Source organism: Palaemon carinicauda, chromosome 33 (genome assembly GCF_036898095.1).
Source record: "Palaemon carinicauda isolate YSFRI2023 chromosome 33, ASM3689809v2, whole genome shotgun sequence".
Taxonomy (NCBI): Eukaryota; Metazoa; Arthropoda; class Malacostraca; order Decapoda; family Palaemonidae; genus Palaemon; species Palaemon carinicauda.
Window position 1 is genome coordinate 10,025,209 of NC_090757.1, and position 24,064 is coordinate 10,049,272.

Consider the following 24,064-nt stretch of genomic DNA (forward strand, 5'->3'; position numbering starts at 1 on the left):
CACCCCAGGCTAATCTCGCGTAACCTTTGCCCTCAACCCTCTGCTACTTGTCCATCAAGGAGCTTGCTGGGCAGTCACTACAGGGTCAACGGAAATTATTTCTATGCTCCTGTGGGGGTTAAGTCTTGCAGGTAGTGAGCGGTGAAGGTTGTCTGATGCTTCGACAAGCCTGCTTGCAATACCAGCACCACAGAGTACAGTAGTTCCTTATGAAAGACAGGGACATTGCAATACCCCTGACGTCATGAGCTTCTGGGTCGTCGTGGTGGAAAAGGATCAGGATTTAGGCCCAGGTCAATGAACCTGCAAATCCAAGCAGAGGTGGTGTTCTTCCTGATCTCCCTATAGAGCTTCCCTGTGCTGACCAAGAGTGCCTACACTCAGGGGCAACCTGCTGATGTTGTTTTGAGGTAATACCTCAAACTGCTTATTGGACATAACAGTGGACTCCTTTCAGTTTTAAGGCAAGGCTCTAAGCTGAGCGGTAATCTTTCACTGCCGAAACCAAGAGAAGCATTTCCTCTCGGAGGTGCACAAGAAACTCAGCTCTTGTTGGAATAGTCGCATTGAGAGGAGAGATATCCCTTCCATGACACCCCACAAAAGACAGTCCACTTAGCCTGGAAGACCGAAGCTGAAGATCGTCGAAGGTATCCTACCAACATTTTGCAACTTCTTGTGAAAATCCTCTCTGAGTGAGGAGGTACTGGGCAGTTTCCAGACGTGAAGTTGTAGCGAAGCTATGGCTTTGTGGAAGATGTTTGCATGTGGCTGTTTGAGTAGATCGTGTCATGGAGGGAGCTCTCAGAAACTCTGTCAGGAGCTGCAGAAGGTCTCGGAACCATTCTGCGTGATTCTATAGCAGAGCTATAAGTGTCATCGAGAGACTGTTGGATGCTCTGGTCTTGTTGAGTACTCTCCTCATCAGACAGAACAGGGGAATGGCGTAAACGTCGATGTTGTTCCGCCGTTCCTGCCAGAGCGCCAGGAGATTCGGGACTGGGGAACAGTAAAGAGGGAGCCTGAAATTCTGGGACGTCGAACAAGTCCACAGAAGGGGAACCCCACAAAGTCAGAGCTTTGTTGGCTACTAGACAATTCAAAGACCACTCAGAGCCCACTACCTGAGTTGCTTTGCTACCTGAGTTGCTTTGCTCAAATTGTCTGCTAGCATATTCCTTTTGCCTGGAATGATGCGGGCCAATAAGGACACAGAGTTGTCTTCTGCCCATCTCAGTATCTCTACAGCTAGATGAGACAGAAGCTGCAAAAAGGTACTGCCTTGTTCAAGGCGCGAATCGCATTAATTGTAACCTGGGTTGTGTTACCTAAACACTGATTAATATGATAAGTACCATGTTTTTGCAATTAAGACTAAAATCGAGAAACATTTTTCTTACAGGGAAACGAGAGCTGCTGTTGCTGTAAGCCACTACTGTGGTGTTGTCGCTCATCAACACCACAGAGTGACCTGCCAGGAACTGCTGGAACTGCTGGAGGGCTAGGCAGGCTGCCCTCATCTGCAAGAGATTTATGTACTGGTACCCTTCGGACTTTGACCATAGGCCTGACGCCATGTGGAGAAGCATGTGGGGCTGCCACCCTTCTTTTGATGGATGTGAATAGCACATCAATTCCGGAGGGAGAATGAGAAGGTCGACACCCTTGCAGAGGTTCTCGTCTGCCATCCACCATCTGAAGTTCGTCTGCTCTTCTTGTCCTATGGGAACCAGAATGTCTGGATTATCGCTGGACTGATTCCACCTGAACTTCAGCTGCCATTGGAGAGATCGGATCCTGAGGCGGCCGTTGGGCACTAGATGGGACAGGGATGATAGTTGACCTAAGGGAGACAACCATCACTGTGCTGGGAGCTCTTCTGGTCTGAGGAATGTCCCTGCTACCTTCCTCAGCCTCACTACCCTGTCGTCTGATGGGAAGACTTTTTGTTGATCTGTGTCAATGATCATACCTAGGTAAAGTACTGTATACCAGTCTTTGAAAGGGAAGTAGTGATGACTTCTCAAGACTAACCCCGACCCGCAGATCTTAGAAAAATTCTAGAAGTTTGTCCCAGTGCTGAGGAGAGGTTGCCATCAAGTCTGCTAGAATCAGCCAATCATTCAGGTATCTAAGGAGACGGATGCTGATTTTGTGAGCCCAGGATGATATCAGGGCAAAAGACTCGTGAAGACTTGAGGTGCTGTGGAAAGACCAAAGCACAGCAACTTGAACTGGTATATACTGTTGTTGAGTATGATTCTTAGATACTGTACTTCTTTGAAGATGGATAGATTGGGACCTGGTAGTATGCATCCTTGAAATCCATCATACACATAAAGTCCTGTGGTCTTAATGCTTGTCTGACCGCGTCTGCAGTTTCCATGCTGAACGGAGTTTGCCTCACAAAACTGTTCAGAGCTAAGAGGTCGATGACTGGTCTCCAGCCTCCAGAAACCTTTTTCACAAGAATAAGTTGACTGAAGAAGCCTGGGGAGTCGTCGAGAAATTCCTGAAGAGCGCCCTTCTCCAAAATGGTCTGGACTATGGCCCGAAGAGCCAGCTCCTTCATGGATCCTTTCGCATAGGAGCTCGATGGAACTGGCAAGAGAGATTGAATGAACTGGATGGGATACCCTAACAAATCATGGAGACTGCCCAGGATTCAGCCATGAGCTGCAGCCACCTGTGCAGTGGCATTGCAGGTATCCCCACACTGGTGGACAAGTGGGAGGATTGCCCGTCCTAGAGTGTGCGGCCTTGGCCACTCCCTCTAGGACTCTTACCTCTACGGGAGGACTTAAAACCTGTCTGCTCTTTGGCTGGAAAGGGCTTTTTCAACACCTTGTTCGATGTTGTCGTCGTTACTGCGGTCCTATTAATCGGCAGTTAAGATGGCTGCTGCTGTTTCTTCTGTGGTGGGGGAGGCCTATAGGAACGAGATGTCAGAGCCCTATGTAGGAGGGAGTTCTGGTTGGACTTCCTCCATTTCTCCACCGTCCGCTCGACGTCTTCGAACGTAAAAAGAGAGGAACCGTCCAGAGTCAAGTTCCTGTCTCGTTCCCTCAGTTTGTGGAACCTGCCGATGGAATCTCTCCATTACCGAATCCCTTCACCAAACGATCGTGTTTACCCACAAGTTCACAACCTGGCAGGGGAGGAACTCAATGGTTCAAATTCCGAATAATAGAACTGTCTCCATCAACTTCCTCGTCGTGGTCTCATTAGACCAGTCTTTGGTACTGATGAGGTGTCCCACCAATCCCATCTAGAGATTAAGCCACGAAGTAGCCTGCATGGTGTACTTGGTGACCTTCTCTTGATTAAGGATCTCTGAGTCCAAGAACGAGACTGAAAGTCCTAAGTGTCTTTAGAGGGAGACCCCTCTGGTAAGCGCCTATAAGGAGTGGTCGTGAGGCAAGGCCAGAAGGGGCTCGTTGCAAACCTCATAATACCTCCTCTGCTGGACAAAAGGCAGCAGAAGGAGGTTAGGGGAGCCAGCTCAGAGGGAGCTGGAGGAGCCGGCGATCAGGTAGAGTGCCTTCCGATGGACACTCGTCAAACCCTAAGACCAAGGCAAAGCTGCATTGGTCTCAGGGGGCTTCTGGGTGCCATAGACTTGGTCTAGGACCATGTCTTTGCCCTCCTGAGGGGGCACCGTTGGATCAGACAACCTATTGATGGCCCTCATGCCGGCCAAGACCTGTCAGAAGGCATGCTCCAACTCGTGCTCTGCCTCCGATAGCTTAGGACTAGCAGATTTCAGGAGATACTCGTCTTCGTAGTCTTCCACCCACGAGATCTCTCTTGGGGTGAGTTGAAGTTGTCTCTTGCCGACTGAGCGTCGCTTGTTAACAGCCCTGCAGAAATCGAAGAGGATTGTCTAGGCTTCTCTTGGAGAGGCTTTGATGCTCTAGCTGAAGACTTAGGGATAGTCTTCGTATCCTCCGACTCCTTGCGGGACGGAAAGTACTCCTCCAGGAGTGAAGGTTTAGACCAATCTTGGTCATTGTTCCGGGGAACCACCTCAACGGGAGGAGGAGCAAAAAAGATCCTGCCAAAGATTCTTCTCTGGGAGAGATAGAACATCGACTCGGGCAACAATGGAAGATGTCTACCCACGGAGGAGTAGGGACGACGATACTCAACTTCCACTTGGATGTACGAACAGGAGTCAATTTGATCCGAGAGGAATCCTGGAGGCATCCTGCACCTAATTCAGCTGCTCCTTGCTTTCTCTTAGGTAGAGAGATGGACGTCCTCGAGGGAGCCTGAAGGGCTGGGACCGCAGACGTATACCTGGGGTCCGCTGGCGGGGAAGCTGACCTTTCCAGAAGAATCCTCGTGGGCTGGTAGTGGACCATTGCGGGGGGCAACCCCTGTAAATGACTGACGGACTGCCCTGACCAAGGCGTTAAACCAAGGTTACTCGCCGACAATCGCACTGGTCGACAGATCCCCTGGAAGACTAGGTGCTGGAGGTGTTGCCTTGGGAGCCTAAAATTATATTTTCATAATAAAATAAATTTTTGAACATACTCACCCGGTAGTTATATATATAGCTTACGTCCCTGACGTCACGGCAGAAATTTCAAAACTCGCGGCAATCGCCGATTAGGTAGCCAAGTGTACCACCAGTGCGCCCTCTAGCCAGGTACCTGGAACCATTCCAGTGCTTCCTCAGATCTTCCATGCCCATAGGTCTCTAGAGGGGAGGAGGGGGGGAATTAAATTATATATAAATACCGGTAAGTATGTTCAAAAATTTATTTTATTATGAAAATATAATTTTAAAACATCTGACTTACTCGGTAGTTATATATATAGTGATGGACAACTTTGGTGGAAGGTCAGAGACAGCCAACATTGTTGGAATTTACTTAAGAGTTAATAAACAAGCTTAAGGGTTCGTACCTGATAAGGAAGCTGACTTCAATGAATTCCTGCCTCATTATGTCCGCTTTCCTTACAATGTAGTGGTTTGCGGATGTCGCCATCATAACACATTTCCGGCCAACAGTTGGTCAGAAGGGTTTAGGGCAAACAGGACCTAAGACCTTAGGTACTGTACTGTTGACCCTTATACTGCATGGAATGACATTAGCCCCAGGTGTGTTCCATGTAGTGCCTTCAGGGATTATGGCTGAGCACGTAATGCTTGGTTACCAGTTCTTGAGAGCAAATGGGGTGATAGTTGACGGAGCCCGAAATCGGCTGAGTGTTGGCAGTACTCCCCAAGAGCCTCTTTGGGAGTATGATGTCCCGATACGTGGAGCCTGTTGTCAGCAAGTGCTTTACGCACTTGAGGTCCACTCAGCCGATTCAATAAGGATTGCCAGTATTGAGCCAGTACGTGTTCCAGTTAGTGTTAACTTTCCTAAGGGACTTGACACGTCTTTTAGGTGCCCTGCTTGTCCGACCAACTGTTGGCTGGAAATGTATTATGATGGCAACATCATAACCCCCAGTCTGTCAAGGAAAGTTACAGCAATTCCTGGCATCCTTGAACTGAAAGACACAAAAGCCTCAGTTTTAGTCAAGGGTTCATCTGAAGAAAATGCCAAGATCAAGAAGGGCAATCCCTTGGGGAAGGTGTTCACCATGGCAATGGTGGATGCTCCTCTATCCTGCCTGATAGCACAGGAGTGTGACCTGACTCCTGAACCTAGCGTATTGAAAGAGATAGACAATCTGTCTATCTCCGACGAACTGGACTCTTCTCAGAAGGGCCAGTTTCGTCAAATGCTTCGACGTCACCTTCCTGTCATCAGTACTGGTGATGACGACGTGGGAGAATGCTCAAGCACACTAATACGCATCCACCTGTATGACGAGACGCCCATTTATCAGGGAGTTCGACGGTTTGCCAAGCCCGTCGCTGACGCCATTGAGGATCAGTGCAAGGAGTTACATGAACTAGGTATTATTGAACCCAGCATCTCTCCTTGGTCTTCACCCATTGTTCCAGTCCGAAAAAAGGGCAATAGTGTACGGTTGTGTGTAGACTACCGTAGACTGAATAAGGTGACTGTCTCTGATAAGTTCCCGATGCCTAACATGGCCAATTCCGTATTTGGACTTCAAGGAGTCAAATACTTTACAACCCTTGACCTGGTTCGTGGATACTACCAGTTACCGATGGCAGAGGACAGTAAGGAATACACGGCTTTCTCTACCGCCTTTGGACACTGGCAGTTCAGACGCTTATCGTTTGGACTGAAAAATGCACCTGCAGTGTTCCAGAGAGAAATGCAGAGTATTCTCCAAGAGTTCCCGAAAGCCAAGGTGGTTGTCTACATTGATGACATCTTGATACTTGTACCTTCTTTCAAGGAACACCTGAAACTGGTAGAACAAGTTTTGGCTACTCTCCAGAAGCACGGACTCAAGATAAAACTAAGGGAAGTGTTCTTGGGTTCAAGCCGAGGCCCAGTATCTTGGTCATCTGGTTGGACGTTCTGGTATGCGTAAGCTAACAGAATACATCCAGAAAGTGGAAGACTTCCCTAAACCGACCACTGTGCGTGAGCTACGGGGATTCCTGGGACTGGTAAACTTCCAACGGAAGTTTATCCCCATGTGCTCACAGATAGCCAAACCATTATCTGCAAAGACTGAAGGACGGAAATCCCAAGGGACTAGGAAACTGAAGTGGACTGCAGAAATGGACGGTGCCTTTGTGCGCTTGAAGGAACTGATCAAGGAGGACATTATGTTGTCATATCCTGACTACTCCGCTGATGCTAAACCCTTGGAGTTGTTTGTCGACGCTTCGGGTGAGGGTGCTGGTGCTTGTTTGTGCCAGGAGTCTTTTAAGCATCCAGGGGAGCGTCAGGTGATAGCGTACGACTCCATGACTTTCCTTGACTGCGAGACCCGTTACTCTACCATTGAGCGTGAGTTGGCTGCTCTGCGATGGGGAGTGAAAACCTTCAGGGCCTTCCTCTATGGTCAGTTCTTTATGATCCATTTTGATCACCATCCCCTGATGTACCTTCATGACATGAAGATGGTGGACAGTCGTCTAGCACGGACACTGGAGGACTTGCCCGAATTTAACTTTATCGTTAATTACTGTCCAGGTGATCAGAATGCCGCAGCTGACTGGTTATCCCGCTGGCCCGCATTAACTGACTATCTGTTTGCTACTGAACCCAGCACTCCCAAGTTGCCTACTGGACTGGCCTTGTATAAGGAGGTTCATGGTGGTCCAGATTCTCTCATCGAATCCTTGGAGCTAGTCCTGAACTGCCTGACAGAAGGGTCATGTGTCCCAACCAACTCTCCGTTGAAGGGAGCAAAGCTCCGGGATGCCTTAGTTCAGCAGTTTCTGAAAGACGCCGGTCGACTAGGCTTCAAACTGGACAAGACCAGCAGGAACAGGATCAAGGCAATGAGATTTCCAGTTACAGTCCCAGCTCTGGAGTTGCTCTTGGCAGCATCAAAGTTATTAAACCTGGAAATCTGGGTCCATTGGGGTCCCACTTGTCCCATAGTCTATCGTGATCCATCCGTGACAGAGCCTCAGTGTGTGCATCTTCAGTGTTTGTCTGGAGTGCATTTTAACCCTCTGATCGAGCTCCACAATTACGTCCCTCCAACTGACGTGATTCTGGGCCATAAGGTGGAGGTAAAATCTCGTGTTCCTGATGCTGAGGGCTTGATCACTGATGATCAGGAAGCGCCGGAGGATTGTCCTGTAATCCAGTACGTGACAGAAAAGGCACCTCGTCAGTCCAGTTGTACCTATATGTCTCAACACTCGGCAGTAGGTATAGTAATGATGCAGGAGACCTTATTTTGTGCTCTTGTTGATACAGGAGCACAGGTTTGTCTAGTAAGTGAGTATGTACTGAGCCAACTTGGCATAGAGTACCAGGTACTGTTAGGAGAACAGCTAGAGGGGTTGACTGGTTCCTGCACCAGCATTCTAGGCTACATCCAGTTAGAGGTGAAGTGTCCGTCTCGGTGGAGGCTACCGTTGTTTAACTATGCGGTAGTAGCTGCCAAAGACATTAAATTTTGTTTTGTTCTTGGTAGGAATATACTGGACGCAGCCTACCTGACACTGGATTCACCCCGAGAACAGTTGGTGTATGACCACACTACTGTTCTTCAGTTGTCTCCCAAGGTACTCTCAGTCTCCTCCCTGCATACCGAGACCACTGTTATGAAGGTAACTGATCCTGAATCTGATCAGGGAGTGTTCTCCAGAAATGCTCTTCTGTCCTTTAGTCAGGTGTCCAAGATCCACGGAGATCATCGACAGATTCAATCTGTCATTAAGATGATCTACTCTGGGGTTCCTGCATATCAAGTTCCACGCTCCTGTCTACCCTAAAGGAGATGTTGGTCGAACCTGGAAGTTCACCAGGGTTTGCTTGTAAAGCGGAACCCAGATGGCTCAGTAGTCCCAGTAGTCACCTTCAATGTCCTGATTGACCTAGTTGCCGAGACACACCTCCAGAATGCTCACTGGGGGATCAGAAAAATGATTGCAATGCTCCGTCGACTCGTCTGGCACAGATCTTTGATTAATGTAATCAGAGATATGTGCCGGACGCGTTGAGAATGTCAGACTTGTAAGGTCTCAAGGGAGGTGGTTGCCCCGCCGACCTTGAAAATAGTGACCTCTTCTCCCTTTGAATTGGTTGCTATGGATCTTGTGAGTCTCCCAACAACTAGTACTGGCTTTATTGGGTGTCTGATGGTAGTCGACCATTATTCCAAGTGGGTGACGGCAGTACCCATAAGGAATAAGAAGAGCAGTACCATATGCCAGGCGCTTGAAGACCAAGTTTTTCCTGTTATTCCTCGTGTTCCAGTCCGGATATTGACTGATAACTGCCCTGAGTTTATTTCCCAGGAATTTACTGAGTTGTTGGAGTGGTACAATGTTGTACATGTGAAAACAACTCCGTATAAACCCTCTAGTAACGGTGCAGTGGAGCGAGTGAATCGTACCATTGGTGAGTTACTGAGGGTAATTTCTGGGGAATCTTGGAAATGGGACCAGTTCTTATCCCGAGCAGTTCTCAGCTACAACCATTCTCACCACACTGAGATTGGCTCTACTCCAGCTGAGAAAATACTGAAGGGTGCTCACGATGTTGATAGTATCCCATTGCTATCAGCAGAAACGAGAGACCCATGGGCTGAAGGACATCCTCGGTACAAACCATTTGAAGAGGGTTCTCTGGTGCTTAAGAAGGTGCACCTGTTGGGACACCTTCTGACAAACAAGCTCATCCCTAGGTTTGAGGGAGTATTCCGTGTTACTAAGGTACACGAGAATAAGGTCACCTATGAGCTACAGAGACTGCCTGATGGTGAACTGGTAAGAGCTCACCATATCCAGTTAAAGGCCTGGTTTGAACCTCCAGTTTATCTAAGGAGGCACTTTCTCTGGTATCCGAAGGGTCCTGATCCTGTAACAGAGACTGAATAGTCCAGAACTCATGGATGACAGTCTTGCTTCTTCTGAAGTCTCTGAGAGTTCTGGTTCTAGTAGTGATGGTGACTCCTATGGGGTGGCTGCAGTGGTGGCGTCCTACCTTTTGTCTCGAGATGGTAACAAGCCCCGACGACAGAGGAAAAGTCACCATCCTACTAGAGCTATTACTCAGCCTAAGCCCATTCTTAAGCCAGCTAGGACTCACGAGAGAAAGAAAGCACTGGATGCTTGGTTATATCCTCCAGAAAATTGTGATGAGACTCCTGTATTAAAGCCTGAATTGTTTCGAGATCATTTGGTCCTCCAACTGTGGGAGAACAGCCACACTGAAATGTGTAAAACCCCTATTTTGTCTCCCGAGTCGGTGGTTCACTGTCCTGTGCCTGAATTTCCAACGCCCCGGTTCTTCGCTTCTTCTTTCCGAGAGGAAGGTGTCCTTCATCCTCCAGGCAGTTGGGAATTCTGGGAAGTTTCTAGTATTCCGTTATTGGAACTGCTTTCTGTTGGTTCCAAGAGTTCCAGTCCAGATTGGTCAAGACCTTCTACTGTAGAAAGCCCTGTTTCTGAATCGGCAGTGTCTATTCATCCTGATAATGACTTTCTCGGCTTTTTGCCGCCCGATTGTGACGACCGACTGTCGCCTGAAGATCCCACCTCTAGTGGATTTAGTCCCCCATGGACTAGGTCAAAAAGTCCTGTTTTTTACCTACCTTTAGTTCAGCCTCAAGTCCTGGAGTGGAGACCTCGTCTCACTGACCAGGCAAATATTATAGAGAGGGAACCATCCTCCATTCCTGAGTCACCTCAGAATTCAAACCCTTTCCTACATTCTGATGGTAGATTAAAACACCGGTCAGAGCTCGAGGCTGAAGTGGCACAGTCAGGCGTATCTAACCTGAATGCTACAACACTGTTTGGGTCGCCCGAAACACAACTTTGCCCCGAGTCATCGCCTGATTTTTTGGGATTTTTATTGTCCTCTTCTGAGTCTACGGATTCTGTCTCTGGTTTACTTCAAAGAATGTCGATCACCTGCAGATACCAAATGTTATGCAAGGTTATCGATCAATTAAAGACACCCAGCTTGTACCTGGAGAGTCGCCGGCTTAGCCTGTCTCCAGTGCTGTGAGAAATTAATATGGCTCGCCAGCAGATTGCTGAATCCCAGCACATGTCCCAAGACAGAATTTTGAGACTCAGAAGAACTATAAATCTCCCACTGAATTAATCTTTGTACAGTTTTTAAAGGAAGTTTTGATAGTAATTACCCTTTTTTGTTCTTATTAGTCATATTTTAATTCCCACATTGGGGTAGATAAAAGGCTGAGAATGGGACATGTGGTGTGAGGAAATCTTTATTTAGTCACGGTTTCTGTAATTATCAAATTTATTGTTGTACTGTAAATTGACTTTGACCGTGACAGTTATAATATATTCAATAAATTTTTATTATCCTGTAATACCTGTAGTCCAAAATCAATGAGTTTTGTATGCTTTCAAATTGATTTTGGACTGCAATGAATGTAATTTTTTTTCTTGATAGATCCTGAATGTATTCCTGTAATAGCAAAATTTTGTAAATAATGAAATTTATTATGTTGTATGTTATTGGAGTATTGTTGGGAGGAATAGACGATAATCTAAATTTTGTGTTTTTAAGTACTGTGTTTCCATATTGTTTGATAGTTTATAGTCTATTCCTATTGCTTTTTGTTAAATCATGAGTCTGTGAAAAAAAATGTATTGTACCTAATTTAAATTAATGTAATTTGATATGTAACTGAAGGAAGGGATGATGAATTAAATCTTTAGTTGATCATCCTACATTTTTTACTGATTTTATTTTTTTTGCAAGGTAAATTTTTTTTTCACTTGAATGTACAGAGTTTGTGTGGGGTGTTGCTGTCAGTTATAAGGCATTTTTTTGGATGGGCTTGAGGGCTAATGGGGGGGGATGCAATATATAAGGTTTTGTATCTAAGAAAGCTTAGTGGATTTGTATCATATGAAACATAGCAATTTTTTTTTATATGGGCACAGAGGGATATATATAACGAGATCCCGCGATCCACCCAGGGGGCTGAAGACCTATAGGAGCTGTCAAACCGGTGTAAATACCTCTATGTGACAGGACCTCCTCCAATACCCTTGTTCAGGCCGCTCTTAAGGAACAAAACTGACCACCTGACTAAAATCAATGATTGTGGAAGACTGTCGACCAATCTCCACAAACAACCATAAAAATACAAAAGTTCCAAGAGAAGAAAAGGGTATTAGGTTATGGGAATGTAGTGGTATGGTAGATCCTTCCCCCACTACTGCACTCGTTGCTACGAATGGTCTCAGAGTGTAGCAGTCCTCATAAAAAGTCTGGACACGTATCAACTAATGTGAGGCAAACACAGATTTACTCCTCCAAAAGGTTGTGTCCATAATGCTCTGCAAAGATCTATTCTGCTTGAAGGCTACAGAAGTTGCTACAGCTCTAACTTCATGAGTCTTGACTTTCAAAAGCTTGAGGCTGCAATGTGACTGAGCCTCTCTTATTAAGAGCCTGATGAAGAAGGATAGTGCATTCTTCGACATCTGTAACGAGGGCTTCTTGACCGAGCACCAAAGAGCTTCTGACTTGCTTCGTAAACTCTTTCGTTCTGTCCAGGTAGAACTTCAGGGCTCTTACTGGGCACAGGACATTCTCCAATTCCTCACCAACCACATCCGAAAGGTTCGGAATCTCAAAAGCCTTGGGCCAGGGTTGAGAAGGACGTTCGTTCTTGGCAAGAAATCCTAGCTGCAAGGAGCAGATAGCTTTGTTATCTCTAAAGCCAAGGTTCTTACTAAAAGCATGAATCTCACTGACCCTTTTAGCTGTCGCCAGACTGACCAAGAATAGTGTCTTCATAGTGAGGTCCTTAAATGAAGCTAAGTGCAAGGGCTCAAACCTGTCACTCATTAAGAACTTCAGGACTACATTATATCCAGATTCCAAGCTGGTGACTCCTGGTGCCGTTCCTTAGATGTTTCAAAGGATTTGAGAAGACCCTGCAGGTCTTTATTATTAGAAAGGTCCAAGTTCCTGTGCCTGAAGACAGCCGCTAACATGCTCCTGTATCCCTTGATGGTAGAAGACAAAAACCTACGTTTCCTTCTAAGGTATAACAGGAAGTCAGCAATCTGAGTCATAGAGGTACAGGACGAGGAAACAGAGTTGACTCTGCACCACTTGGATTGGTAAACCTTGATGGTAGAAGTCCTCCTTGCCCTTGCAATAGCCCTAGCTGCCTCCTTCGAAAAACCTCTAGCTCTTGTGAGTTTTTCGATAGTCTGAAGGCAGTTAGATTTAGAGCTTGGAGGCTTTGATGGTACCTTTCCAAGTGGGGTTGTTTGAGTAGATCTACTCTTAATGGAAGGCTTCTCGGGGTGTCCACCATCCATTCTAGTACCTCTGTGAACCACTCTCTTGAGGGCCAAAAGGGGGCCACTAGAGTCAATCTGATTCCCTCGTGTGACACAAACTTTTGCATCACTTTGTACAGAATCTTGAACGGAGGGAATGCGTACACATCCAGGTGGGACCAGTCTAAAAGGAAAGCGTCTATGTGGACTGCTTCGAGATCTGGCACTGGGGAGCAGTATGTTTCTAACCTCTTCCTCTTCGAGGTTGCGAACAGGTCTACACACAGACAACCCCAGCCACAGGCTCTTGCAGACCTCTTGATGAAGTGTCCATTCTGTGGACAGAACTTGACCTCTCCTGCTGAGGCTGTCTGCCATCACGTTCTTTTCCCCCTGAATGAACCTTGTTACAAGGGTTACATTCTTCTCTTTTGCCCAGATGAGAAGAACCCTCGCAGTCTCGTAAAAGGACCTCGAGTGGGTTCCGCCTTGTTTGGCTATGTAGGCCAATACTGTAGTGTTGTCGGCGTTGACCTGCACCACTCTGTTCAATACTGACCCTTCGAAGCCTTTGAGGGCCAACAGGACTGCTAACAGCTCCTTCTGGTTGATGTGAAGGCTCTCCTGATCTTTTGTCCACAGACCCAAGATCTCCAACTTGCCCAGTGTTGCTCCCCACCCCGAGTCCGAGGCGTCAGAACACAACACAAGGTCTGGGTTCCTCTATACCAGGGAGAGACCTTCTTGAAGTTTGCCCAGATCATTCCACCAATGAAGGCAACTTCTTATGGATTCCGTAATGGGGATGCATTTTGTCTCTAGATCCTTTTCCTTGTCCCAATGACGATTGAGGTAGAGCTGAAGAGGACGAAGATTCAGCCTTCCCAGGGAGGCAAACTGATCTAACAAGGAGAGGGTTCACAGCAGACTCATCCACTCTCTCACAGAACACTTCCGTTTCTTTTAGAAAGGAATGAAGTTTCAAGAGGGCTTGCTCCGTCCTTGAGGGTGATGGAAAAGCTCGAAAAACTTGACTCTGAATCTCCATCCCCAAATAAAGGATCTTTTGGGATGGTATCAGTTGAGACTTGTCTCTGTTTATAAGAAGACCCAGTTCTTCTGATAACATCAATGTCATCTGTAGATCCTCCAGGCAGCGATTGTAGGAATGAGCTCTGAGTAGCCAGTCATCCAGATACAGGGAGGCTCTGATACCTCTTGAGTGCAGTATGCTTGCTACATTTAACATCAGCTTCGTGAATATTTGAGTGGCGGTGCTGGGGCCGAAACACAGGGCCCGAAACTGGAAAACTTCCTCTTTGTAAACAAACCTCAGGTAATGCTTGAAGCTCGGATGAATGGAGATGTGGAAGTAAGCATCCTGGAGGTCTAAAGAGACCATCCAGTCGTTCCTTTCGTACTGCTGCTAGGACAGACTTCGATGTCTCCATAGAGAACTTTATCTTCTGAACGAAGGCGTTGAGAGCACTTACGTCTAGGACTGGTCTCCATCCCCCCAAGTTCTTGGGAACCAGGAATAAGCGGTTGTAGAAACCTGGTGACCGTAAGTCTCGCACCCTCTCTATTGCCTCCTTCTCCAACAAGAGAGACATTTGAAGTTGCATAGCCTGCCACTTAACTCCTCTCTGTATTTGGCAGAGAAATCTATTGGAGCTAATACTAAAGGAGGTTTCCCTATGAAAGGGATTTTGTATCCCTCCTTCAGTAATTGTACGGACCAAAGGTGTGCTCCCCTCTTCTCCCAAGCTCGCTATTAGTTGTTTAGTCTGGCTCCTACTGCTGTCTGAAGGCGAAAGCAGTCAGACTCTGCTTCGCCCTGGTCTGGATCCTTTTCTCCTTGCTCTCCTTCCCTCGGGTCTGGAACTACCCCTACTGAAAATCTTCCCTCGAAAGGGCTGCGAAAACTGAGGGAATGGAGCTTCTTCCTTCGGCTTGCGGCTAGTGAAGGAAGTAGGTAGAATCTTCCTTGCTGTCTTTGACACCAAATCCTGTGTGGCCTTTTGGGTTAAAGCAGAAGAAACCTCTCTGACCAACTCTTGAGGAAAAAGAGAGGAAGAAAGAGGTGCGTACAGCAATTCTGACTTCTGAAAGGGTGTAGCCCCAATGGACAGAAAAGAACATATTTGGGCTCTATTCTTAAGGACCCCCACCGAGAAAAGGGCTGCCAACTCATTGGATTCGTCCCTTAAGGCTTTATCCATGCATGACATGATGTGGATGAGACTATCAGTATCAACATCCTTTAAAGGCAGAAACCTTTTTCCCCAAGGCTCCCAGAGTCCAGTCAAGGAAATTGAATACCTCGAAGGCTCTGAAGACGTCTTTGAGAAGATGATCAAGTTCTGAAGTTGACCGACGAAGAGCGTCTACCATACTTGAAAAGTCTCCTTGGGCAGAGGCAGGAACTCCCGAGCCGAGAACTTCTCCCGTCTCGTACCAAACACTAGATCTAGAGGCCACTCTAGCCGGGGGAAAAGAGAAAACCGTCTTTCCCAGGTCCTCCTTGGACTGCATCCAGTCTCCCATCATCTTCAAAGCTCTCTTTGATGATCGAGACAGAACCATCTTTGTAAAAAGACTCCTTTGACGCCTTCCCTAGCGTAAATTTTGAAGGCGGTGAACGAGGAGCAACAGGCACAAAATAATCCGGAAACTCTTCCGTAAAAATTCTGAGTTTCTTAAGGTCAACCGAAGGATGAAGGGTCTTAGGATCTTTTCCTTACGAGAATACCTCTAAAAGCTCAGCAGGGGAAAGATGATCGTCGATCCCTTCCTCCGACAATGCTCTAACCGAAGTAGACACGTCTTGTTTACCTGGAGTCAACTCCTTAAGGTCCTGACTTCTGGCGTCAAGGGGCCCAAGATCATCACGTCTGGCGTCACGTTGTCCCAACGCTTGACGCTCAGAACTAAGACGCTCGCGATCATTACGATCGGAACTAAGGCATCCGCGATCTCGACGCACGGCTCGACTGGCGTCATCATGACGTCCGAGGCTCTTACGCTCGGCGTCATGTCTCACTGTTTGACGCTCGGCGTTACGTTTAACCCTTTTACCCCCAAAGGACGTACTGGTACGTTTCACAAAACACATCCCTTTACCCCTATGGACATACCGGTACGTCCCTGCAAAAAAATGCCATTTACAATGTTTTTTTTATTTTTTGGATAATTTTTTGAGAAAATTTAGGCATTTTCCAAGAGAATGGGACCAACCTGACCTCTCTATGACAAAAATTAAGGCTGTTGGAGCAATTTGAAAAATATATACTGCAAAATGTGCTTGAATAAAAGATAACCCTTGGGGGTTAAGGGTTGGAAATTTCCAAATACCCTGGGGGTAAAAGGGATAACTGCTTGACGCTCGGCGTCATGTTCTGCTTGACGCTCGGCGTCATGTTCTGCTTGACGCTCGGCATCACGCCTAGCTGCTTGACGCTCAACGTCACGTCTGGCTGCTTGACGCTCGGTGTCACATCTGGTTGCTTGACGCTCGGCGTCACGTCTGGCCGCTTGACGCTCGGCGTCACGTCTGGCTGCTTGACGCTCAGTGTCATGCGGATCAGTCTCTTGACGTTTAACATGAGGATCCTTATTAGGCCGTTCGGCACCGTGTTTGACTGCTTGACGCTCGGCGTCATGACAACCATGCTCTCGACGCTTGGAAAGCTGTCTGTCATCAAGAGCCTCTCGACTTTTAGCCTTCCGACGCTTGGCGTCAAGGTGTGAAGCTTCCTGACGCTCGGGGTCTTGGCGAGCCACTTTCTTGTTGTCCGCAGGCTGATAGACTTGCATGAGAAGAGAGTTTCTGCTGCATATCTTGCAGCATACTAAAATTAGGGTCAAATTGTTGTGGCAAAACAGGAGACGTTACTTCTACCACAAGCTCACTTTCTGCATCGCTCAAGGAACGTGCAGAGCGTCCAGAGGACGAGACAACCAATCTGAAGGTGGAGGAGGAGCATGAACCGAGGTCATGCCAGTCTCAGAAAACTGTACTGCAACTGGTTGGGCTCGACGCTTGACAGTTTCCGACATCCTTACAGGGCGCTTGGCAGGAGAGCCTTCTTCGACAGGGTCCATCTTCCTCTTCAGAGGTCTGGAAGCTTGACGCCAGCCCCGTCTGGGCGCTGCATCATCCGAAGATGATGAAAACACTTTCACCTCACCTTTCCCATGGTGAGGGCGAGCGTCGCGTGAAGTGTCAACAGGTACGCTCGAGGAGACGTCTGCTCGGGAGCTAACGCCTCTCGTTTCCTTTCACCATTCGACATTCCTTCTCCCAGAGGTTGGGGAGCTTGGAAGAGGTCTAAGGCAAAGAGAACGACAGGTCCGAGCAGACGCACCCTCTACTGCACTAAATAAATTCACTGCACTTTTAGCACTGACACTAGCACTTTTTAATTGATTATCATTGGACATCAACTGGGTTCTGTCCGCAGCAAGCGATTCAACTCTCACGCCCAGAGATTGAAAGGCCACCATCATGTCCTTTAGAGTTGGTTCATCAGCAGTAACAGTAGTGGGATCTGTAACTACCACTACAGGGGAAGGATTAGGTTCGTTGACACGGGAAGAGGAATAATCTCTATAAGAACGAGAAGAACTCCCTCTAATCCTATCTCTCCCAAGTTTACGAGTGTAGCGGTCAAATTCTAACCACTCACTCTCAGACTACAAAATACATTCATCACAACGATCACCCAACTCACAAACTTTACTTCTACATTTTACACAAATGGAGTGGGGATCAACAGAGGCTTTAGCAAGCCGGGTCTTACAACCTCTCACACACTTTCTATAAGTTGAAGAAGGGTCAGACACTTTGAATATTTAGAAGAGATCAAACGAGCAAGGGTCAAAATAACAAAATTCAATAGTGGTTCAAGAAAATCCAAAAGCAAATCCAAACGAGCGAAAGCCAAAACCAAATTGTATATCACCAAGATAACTGCAATCATTCAGGTTAACAGCGAGTGAAATATCCAACAATGTCGCTGGTGCGGCGGCAGGGAAGATCTGCGGAATCACTGGAATGGTTCCAGGTACCTGGCTAGAGGGCACACTGGTGGTACACCTGACTACCCAATCGGCGATTGCCGCGAGTTTTGAAATTTCTGCCGTGACGTCAGGGACGTAAGCTATATATATAACTACCGGGTAAGTCAGATGTTTAAAAAAGAAGGATTAAAATCCCAACCTGATCCAACTAGCGACTGAATAGACGAGCAGTGTCTAGAGGTGGACGGCTACCACCTCGATGGTTCCCTCTTGGAGGGGAATGGAACTGGACGTCCTACCTATTTAGGTTCCTTGATCGAAGACTCTTCTTGAAGGAGAGGAGATTGGTGCCGACGAAGAGGAGAACCCTCAGGAGGTGATGAGAGTAGTCTCCATTGCCTGATGTCATAGACACCCATACAGCAATCATAAGCTGAACTGTAAGAAGGGGACTTATGTTCTTGCTTTGGTGAAGGGCGATCTAAGCCTGGCAATCGGTGTTTGCATGTCAGAGAATGAGGAGGATATCCCGAAGAGGAGATCCTAAGGAACTATGAGGAGCAGGAGAACGACGAGTTGGCAAAAGCTGATATCCTCACCAACGGCGAGTAGCTCAGAGGAGAGTGTCGGGAGGTCTGCCTTCGGTCTGAAGGAGATCGTCTGTATCCTGAAAAACGATGAACAGCTGGCGAACGCCAAGGAGCTGGCGAAAGACGAAAAGCTGGTGAACGACAAGCTGCTGGCGAATGGCGAGCAGCTGTCAAACATTGAGCAGCTGGTGACCAATGAGTCAACAGCATACGTCGAGATACTGTACTAGCGAATGACAAGCAGCAGGTGAATGATGAGGAGCTGGCGAACGGTGGCCAGCCAAAGGACGACGAACAGTAGGCAAACGACCAGCCCTGGCGAGTGACCCGTAACTGGAGAACTGCGAACAGCCGGCAAACAGTGAACTGCTGGTGAGTGACAAGCAGTTGGAGAATGAGGAGAGCCTGGAGAAATAACGTCATCTTATGAACCACGAACAGCTTGCAAGTGATGAGACGGGTAAAGGCCGCAAGGCTGACAAATGGCGAGTCCAGGAAGAGTCCAAAGAAGTAGGCGAGAGTTGGAAATCAGAGGGCTGTCGGCGAATCTGATGCTGGTCTAGCGATGTCGAGAGACGAGAAGAGCCACAGTCTCTGGAAGAAGTCTGCGCTCGGGGTGACGAATAGCAAGGAGCTGACGAGTGACGAGACTCCAAAGGAGATCATCTAGTGGGCGAAGGATAGGATCGCAGGTCTTTGGGAGAACCAAAGAGACATCTCCTGACAGGTGGAAGAGGAGAATGTCTGAAGCGTTGAGGAGGACCATGCTCTTTAGGAGCTCATTGGCGATGGCAAAGATCTTCTGCAGGGAAAGCCTGCTCGGCAGGTCAAGGCGACCGAGGAGAGACATGGTATCTAGAAGACCTTTGGATCAGGGTCTCTAGGGAGATCTCACTCTAGGGCGAGAGAGATGCCCACCCACAGGAGAGACCTGCCTCGGACTTCGCTCCACCCCCGACAGAATAGTTGGCTCAGCATGGGGGAACGCAGTCTTCGTCGGCGGCAGCAGCAGGAGATGAAGAAGCAGGGCAGGATTCGTCAGTGGACAGAATAGATGAAACCCTGGGATCTTGCAGGTTCACACTCAGCAGTAACAAATGATCGCACCGAGTTGAAGGAGTTTAAGCAGTGCCTCCTTCGACGGAGGACCGGTCAAACCCAGTAACGGCCACACCTGAAACAGATCAGAAAATGAACAAGTTTCACCCGGGGGATGGGCAGGACTGCTTCTCTGGGAAAGCAGTCCCGTCCCTTGAACCCAGAGGTTGACTTGGTGTTAACTGGTCTACGTTTCTGCTCGATCATCGATCACTACCCAGGGGAGAACGATCAAACAGGAGCTTCAGCAAGAGGTTGGGGAGTCGAAGAAGTTCTACGGTTCTTCGACTTCAAGGAAGACCCTAAAGGCAAAGAATCCCTTTTGAAATTTTACTTACACAAGTGCCCAAACTTCTCCCACTGGGAGGTAGACCACTCCTGGCCTTCAGAGCAGGTGTTGTCTTGGTCACAACAGACACCACGAATGCAGGTCTGTATCCAAGGAGGACATGAAACTGCCACAGGAGCGACCCTCAGGTCTCGGAAAAGTCTGCACGAGAACAGCAAAGGAGAGCACACACGCTGAAAAGACAAAAGAAAAAGCAATTAAGTAATTAAGTCAGTAATGGCAATCCAATTGGTGAGAGGAAGAGCGGCAACGTATGTTTTCCACCGACCCAAAAGCTAAAGTGGTTATTCAGCCCAGGTGTGCAAGTGAGGGGAATGGCAACTAGCCCCAACTCTCCCCCCACCCCCGGGAACTAGCGGGGGGATGGTTAACCCTTGCTAAAAGTCTTATGGCTCGTCTTCCATTTTGCCGAAAGTAATACCCCGTATAAATAGCGTTGGTTTTTATTAAGTGACAGAACAAACAAATATTCATAAACTGGTACGTACCAAATATAAGTATAGAGAGCGCTTTAAAGGCAGCAGATATAAAAGTGGCAGCTCCCACCCTGAAGGTGGGGAGAACGAGGCCATTGAAAGCAATGGAAATGAGTAGGTAAATAAGGGTCCCAAAGGGAACTTCCCCTTCACTTAGATCATTTATGTCAGTGCTCTGAAAAACAATGAAAATACTATTTAATTGCAATACAATACTGTTCAAATAATTTTTCTTTATCAACAAAATAAACAGTTAAAAGCTAACAAACTACCAATAAAATCAATGGTTAGAAGCAATTAGAAATGACAAATTAGTAGATAATTTGTATTTTTCCTAAAGATACAAACCTTAGCTATTTACATGGGGTAATTACTTTGGCGACAGCCGATGACAAGCCATAAAGTTTTAACGAGGGTTTCCTACCCCACCGCTAGTTAGCGGGGGGTAGGGAGGGGTAGCTAGCTACCCCTCCCCCCTCACACACACCGGTGATTGATCCATTTTACTTAGAGGTAGGACTTATCTTGGGGGACAGGGCTGGCGGGCACATAACTGTAAATAGCTAAGGTTTGTATCGTTAGGAAAAATACAAATTATCTACGAATTTGTCATTTGTTCCGTAACTGAATACAAACCATGCTATTTACATGGGGTGACTTAACCCTTAGGAAGGGATGTAAGTCCCCTGCCATACTGGCTTTGGCTTGCCCGGGGGCCCCGAACCCGAGTTCATAAAGCAACTCAAGGGTTGGGGCCCCTGCGCCTCGCAGACAGCTGAGGGGCTGCTGCGGCCTACGTAAGTCGTGTGTGAAGGTGAGCAGTGACATGTCCTAGGAAGTTGACATGGAGTTCTTTAGAAGGAAATCTAGGCTAGGACTACCCAATACCACCTCGTCAGGGTATGGGGACATGACAGTATTACAACTTAATACTAGGAACACAAGGAAGCATGGCTTACCTGCAGAGGTTCGAGGTCAGCTGTGCAAAGGACCCACGATGCTGTTTTTCTCCAAGGGAAGAGAGGATGAAGAAAAGAAAAGGGCCAGACAGATCTTTTCATTCACACAGACTAAAACCGGGTAACAATGCCCTCAACCCTCTGCTACTTGTCCAATTAGGAGCCTGAGGTTAGACCAGCTGTTGTACAGCCACCACAGGGCCGATAGAAAACGTATCGAGCCGTCTGTGTGTCACGTCTTGCAGGTAGTGGGCCGCGAAGGTGGTCTGACGCTTCCAGACCCCACCTTGCAGGACCTGCATCACCAAAAAGTTCTTCTTGAAGGCCAGGGACGTAGCAACGCCCCTGACATCATGCGCCCTAGGGCGCCGTGACAGAGGAGGGTCAGAACTCAAGGCCAGGTGGATCACCTTGCGGATCCAGGCCGAGATGGTATTCCTGGTGACCCTCCTCTTCGTTTCCCCGGTGCTAACAAACAGGGCTCGCACCTGGGGGCGGACTGCAGCTGTTCTTTTAAGATACAACCTCAGACTCCTGACTGGGCACAGTAGGAGATGGTCTGGGTCATCTGTTACAGAACGAAGACTCGAGACCTGGAAAGAGTCGAACCTAGGGTCCGGCACTCCCGGGTTCTGAGTCTTAGCAACAAACTCAGGGACGAAGCCGAACATTACCTCCCCCCATCCCCTTGAATGGGCGACGTCGTAGGAGAGACCATGCAGTTCGCTGACTCGCTTGGCCGAGGCCAGAGCTAGCAGGAACACCGTCTTCCAGGTAAGGTGGCGATCAGAAGCCTGGCGTAATGGTTCGTAGGGAGGCCTCTTAAGAGACCTGAGAACCCGAACCACGTTCCAAGGAGGAGGTCTCATTTCCGACTGAGGGCAGGTAAGTTCGTAACTCCGTATGAGAAGAGACAGTTCCAGCGAAAAGGAAATGTCCATTCCTTTGAGCCTGAAGGCAAGACTTAAGGCTGAGCGATAGCCTTTCACTGCCGAGACTGAAAGGCGCATTTCTTCCCGCAGATTCACAAGAAACTCCGCTATTGCTGGTAAAGTGGCATCGAGGGGAGAGATACCCCTTCCACGGCACCAACCACAGAAAACTCACCACTTCGCCTGGTAGACTCCTGCGGATGACCTGCGCAGGTGGCCAGACATCCTTTCCCAACTTGTTGCGAAAATCCTCTCTCTTTGAGGAGATGCTGGTTAGTCTCCAGGCGTGAAGTCGAAGCAAATCTACGGATTTGTGGTAGATGTTGGAGTGTGGTTGTTTGAGTAGCTCGTGACGTGGAGGGAGCTCCCTCGGGAGATCCGTCAGGAGCTGCAGAAGATCCGAAAACCACTCTGCGTGATGCCATAGCAGTGCTATCAAGGTCATCGAGAGATTGACCGATGTTCTGGTCTTGTTGAGGACCCTCCTCATCAGACAGAACGGGGGAAAGGCGTACACATCGACGTTGTCCCACCGTTGTTGGAAGGCATCTTGCCAGAGGGCCTTGGGGTCCGGGACTGGGGAGCAATACAGCGGAAGCTTGGTGTTCAGCGCTGTAGCGAACAGGTCCACAGTCGGGGAACCCCACAAAGTCAGGACTTTGTTGGCTATCCGAGGATCCAAAGATCACTCGGTACTCACTATCTGCGTCGCTCAGCTCAGACTGTCGGCGAGCACATTCCTCTTGCCTGGAATGAAGCGAGCCGCAAGTGATATCGAGTGGGCTTCCGAACATCTCAGGATCTCTACTGCAAGATGGGACAGCTGTTCCGAAAAGGTACCTCCCTGCTTGTTGATGTAAGCCCCCACCGTGGTGTTGCCGCTCATCACCACCACGGAGTGGCCCGCCAGGACTTGGTGGAACTTTTGAAGGGCCAGGAAAACGGCCTTCATCTCAAGCAGGTTTATGTAAAGGTACTTTTCTGATTCTGACCACAGGCCTGAGGCCCTGTGGTTCAGAACGTGGGCACCCCACCCCTTGTTTGATGCGTCCGAAAACAGCATCAAATCCGGGGTAGAGACGAGAAGATCCACTCCCTTTCGTAGGTTCTCGTCTGCCACCCACCATCTGAGGTCCACTCGTTCCGCAGATCCCATGGGGATCAGGATGTCCGGGGAGTTGAGTCCTTGACTCCACCGAGACTTCAGTCGCCACTGAAGGGATCTCATCCTGAGGCGACTGTTGGGGACGAGACGGGTCAGAGAGGAGAGGTGGCCGAGGAGACGAAGCCACGATTGGGCTGGGAGTTCTTCTCCATTGAGGAAAGGTTTCGCAACCTTCCTCAGCCTTGCTATCCTTTTGTCTGATGGGAAGGCTTAGTGGAGATTGGTGTCTATGATCATGCCTAGATATACCAGTTTCTGAGAGGGCTGCAGAGAGGACTTCTCGAGGTTTACCACGATCCCCAGATCCTGGCAAACTTCGAAGAGCTTGTCTCGGTGGCGAAGAAGGGATGCCTCCGAGTCTGCCAGGATCAGCCAGTCGTCCAGGTAAGGAAGGAGACGGATGCCGATCCTGTGAGCCAAAGAAGAGATGATGGTGAAGACTCTGGTAAACACCTGAGGTGCTGTGGAGAGACTGAAACACAGCATCTTGAACTGGTAGATCTTGTTGTCTAGGCAAAATCTCAGGTACTTCCTTGAAGACGGATGGATTGGGATCTGGAAGTACGCGTCCTTCAGATCCAGTGTGCACATGAAGTCTCATGGTCTCACTGCAAGTCTGACCG

General features: G+C 48.2%; 1 protein-coding gene across 4 annotated transcripts in view; it reads right to left on the bottom strand.

Annotated features, from left to right (window-relative positions):
• LOC137626063 (uncharacterized) overlaps window positions 1–24,064 on the bottom strand; it is a 228,007-nt gene that overhangs the window by 155,985 nt on the left and 47,958 nt on the right. For all 4 annotated transcript variants that reach the window (XM_068357142.1, XM_068357143.1, XM_068357141.1 and 1 more), the window contains exon 2: window positions 20,398–20,560. In XM_068357142.1, coding sequence (XP_068213243.1) covers window positions 20,398–20,560 — 163 coding nt within the window. The remainder of the gene's footprint in view (window positions 1–20,397; window positions 20,561–24,064) is intronic.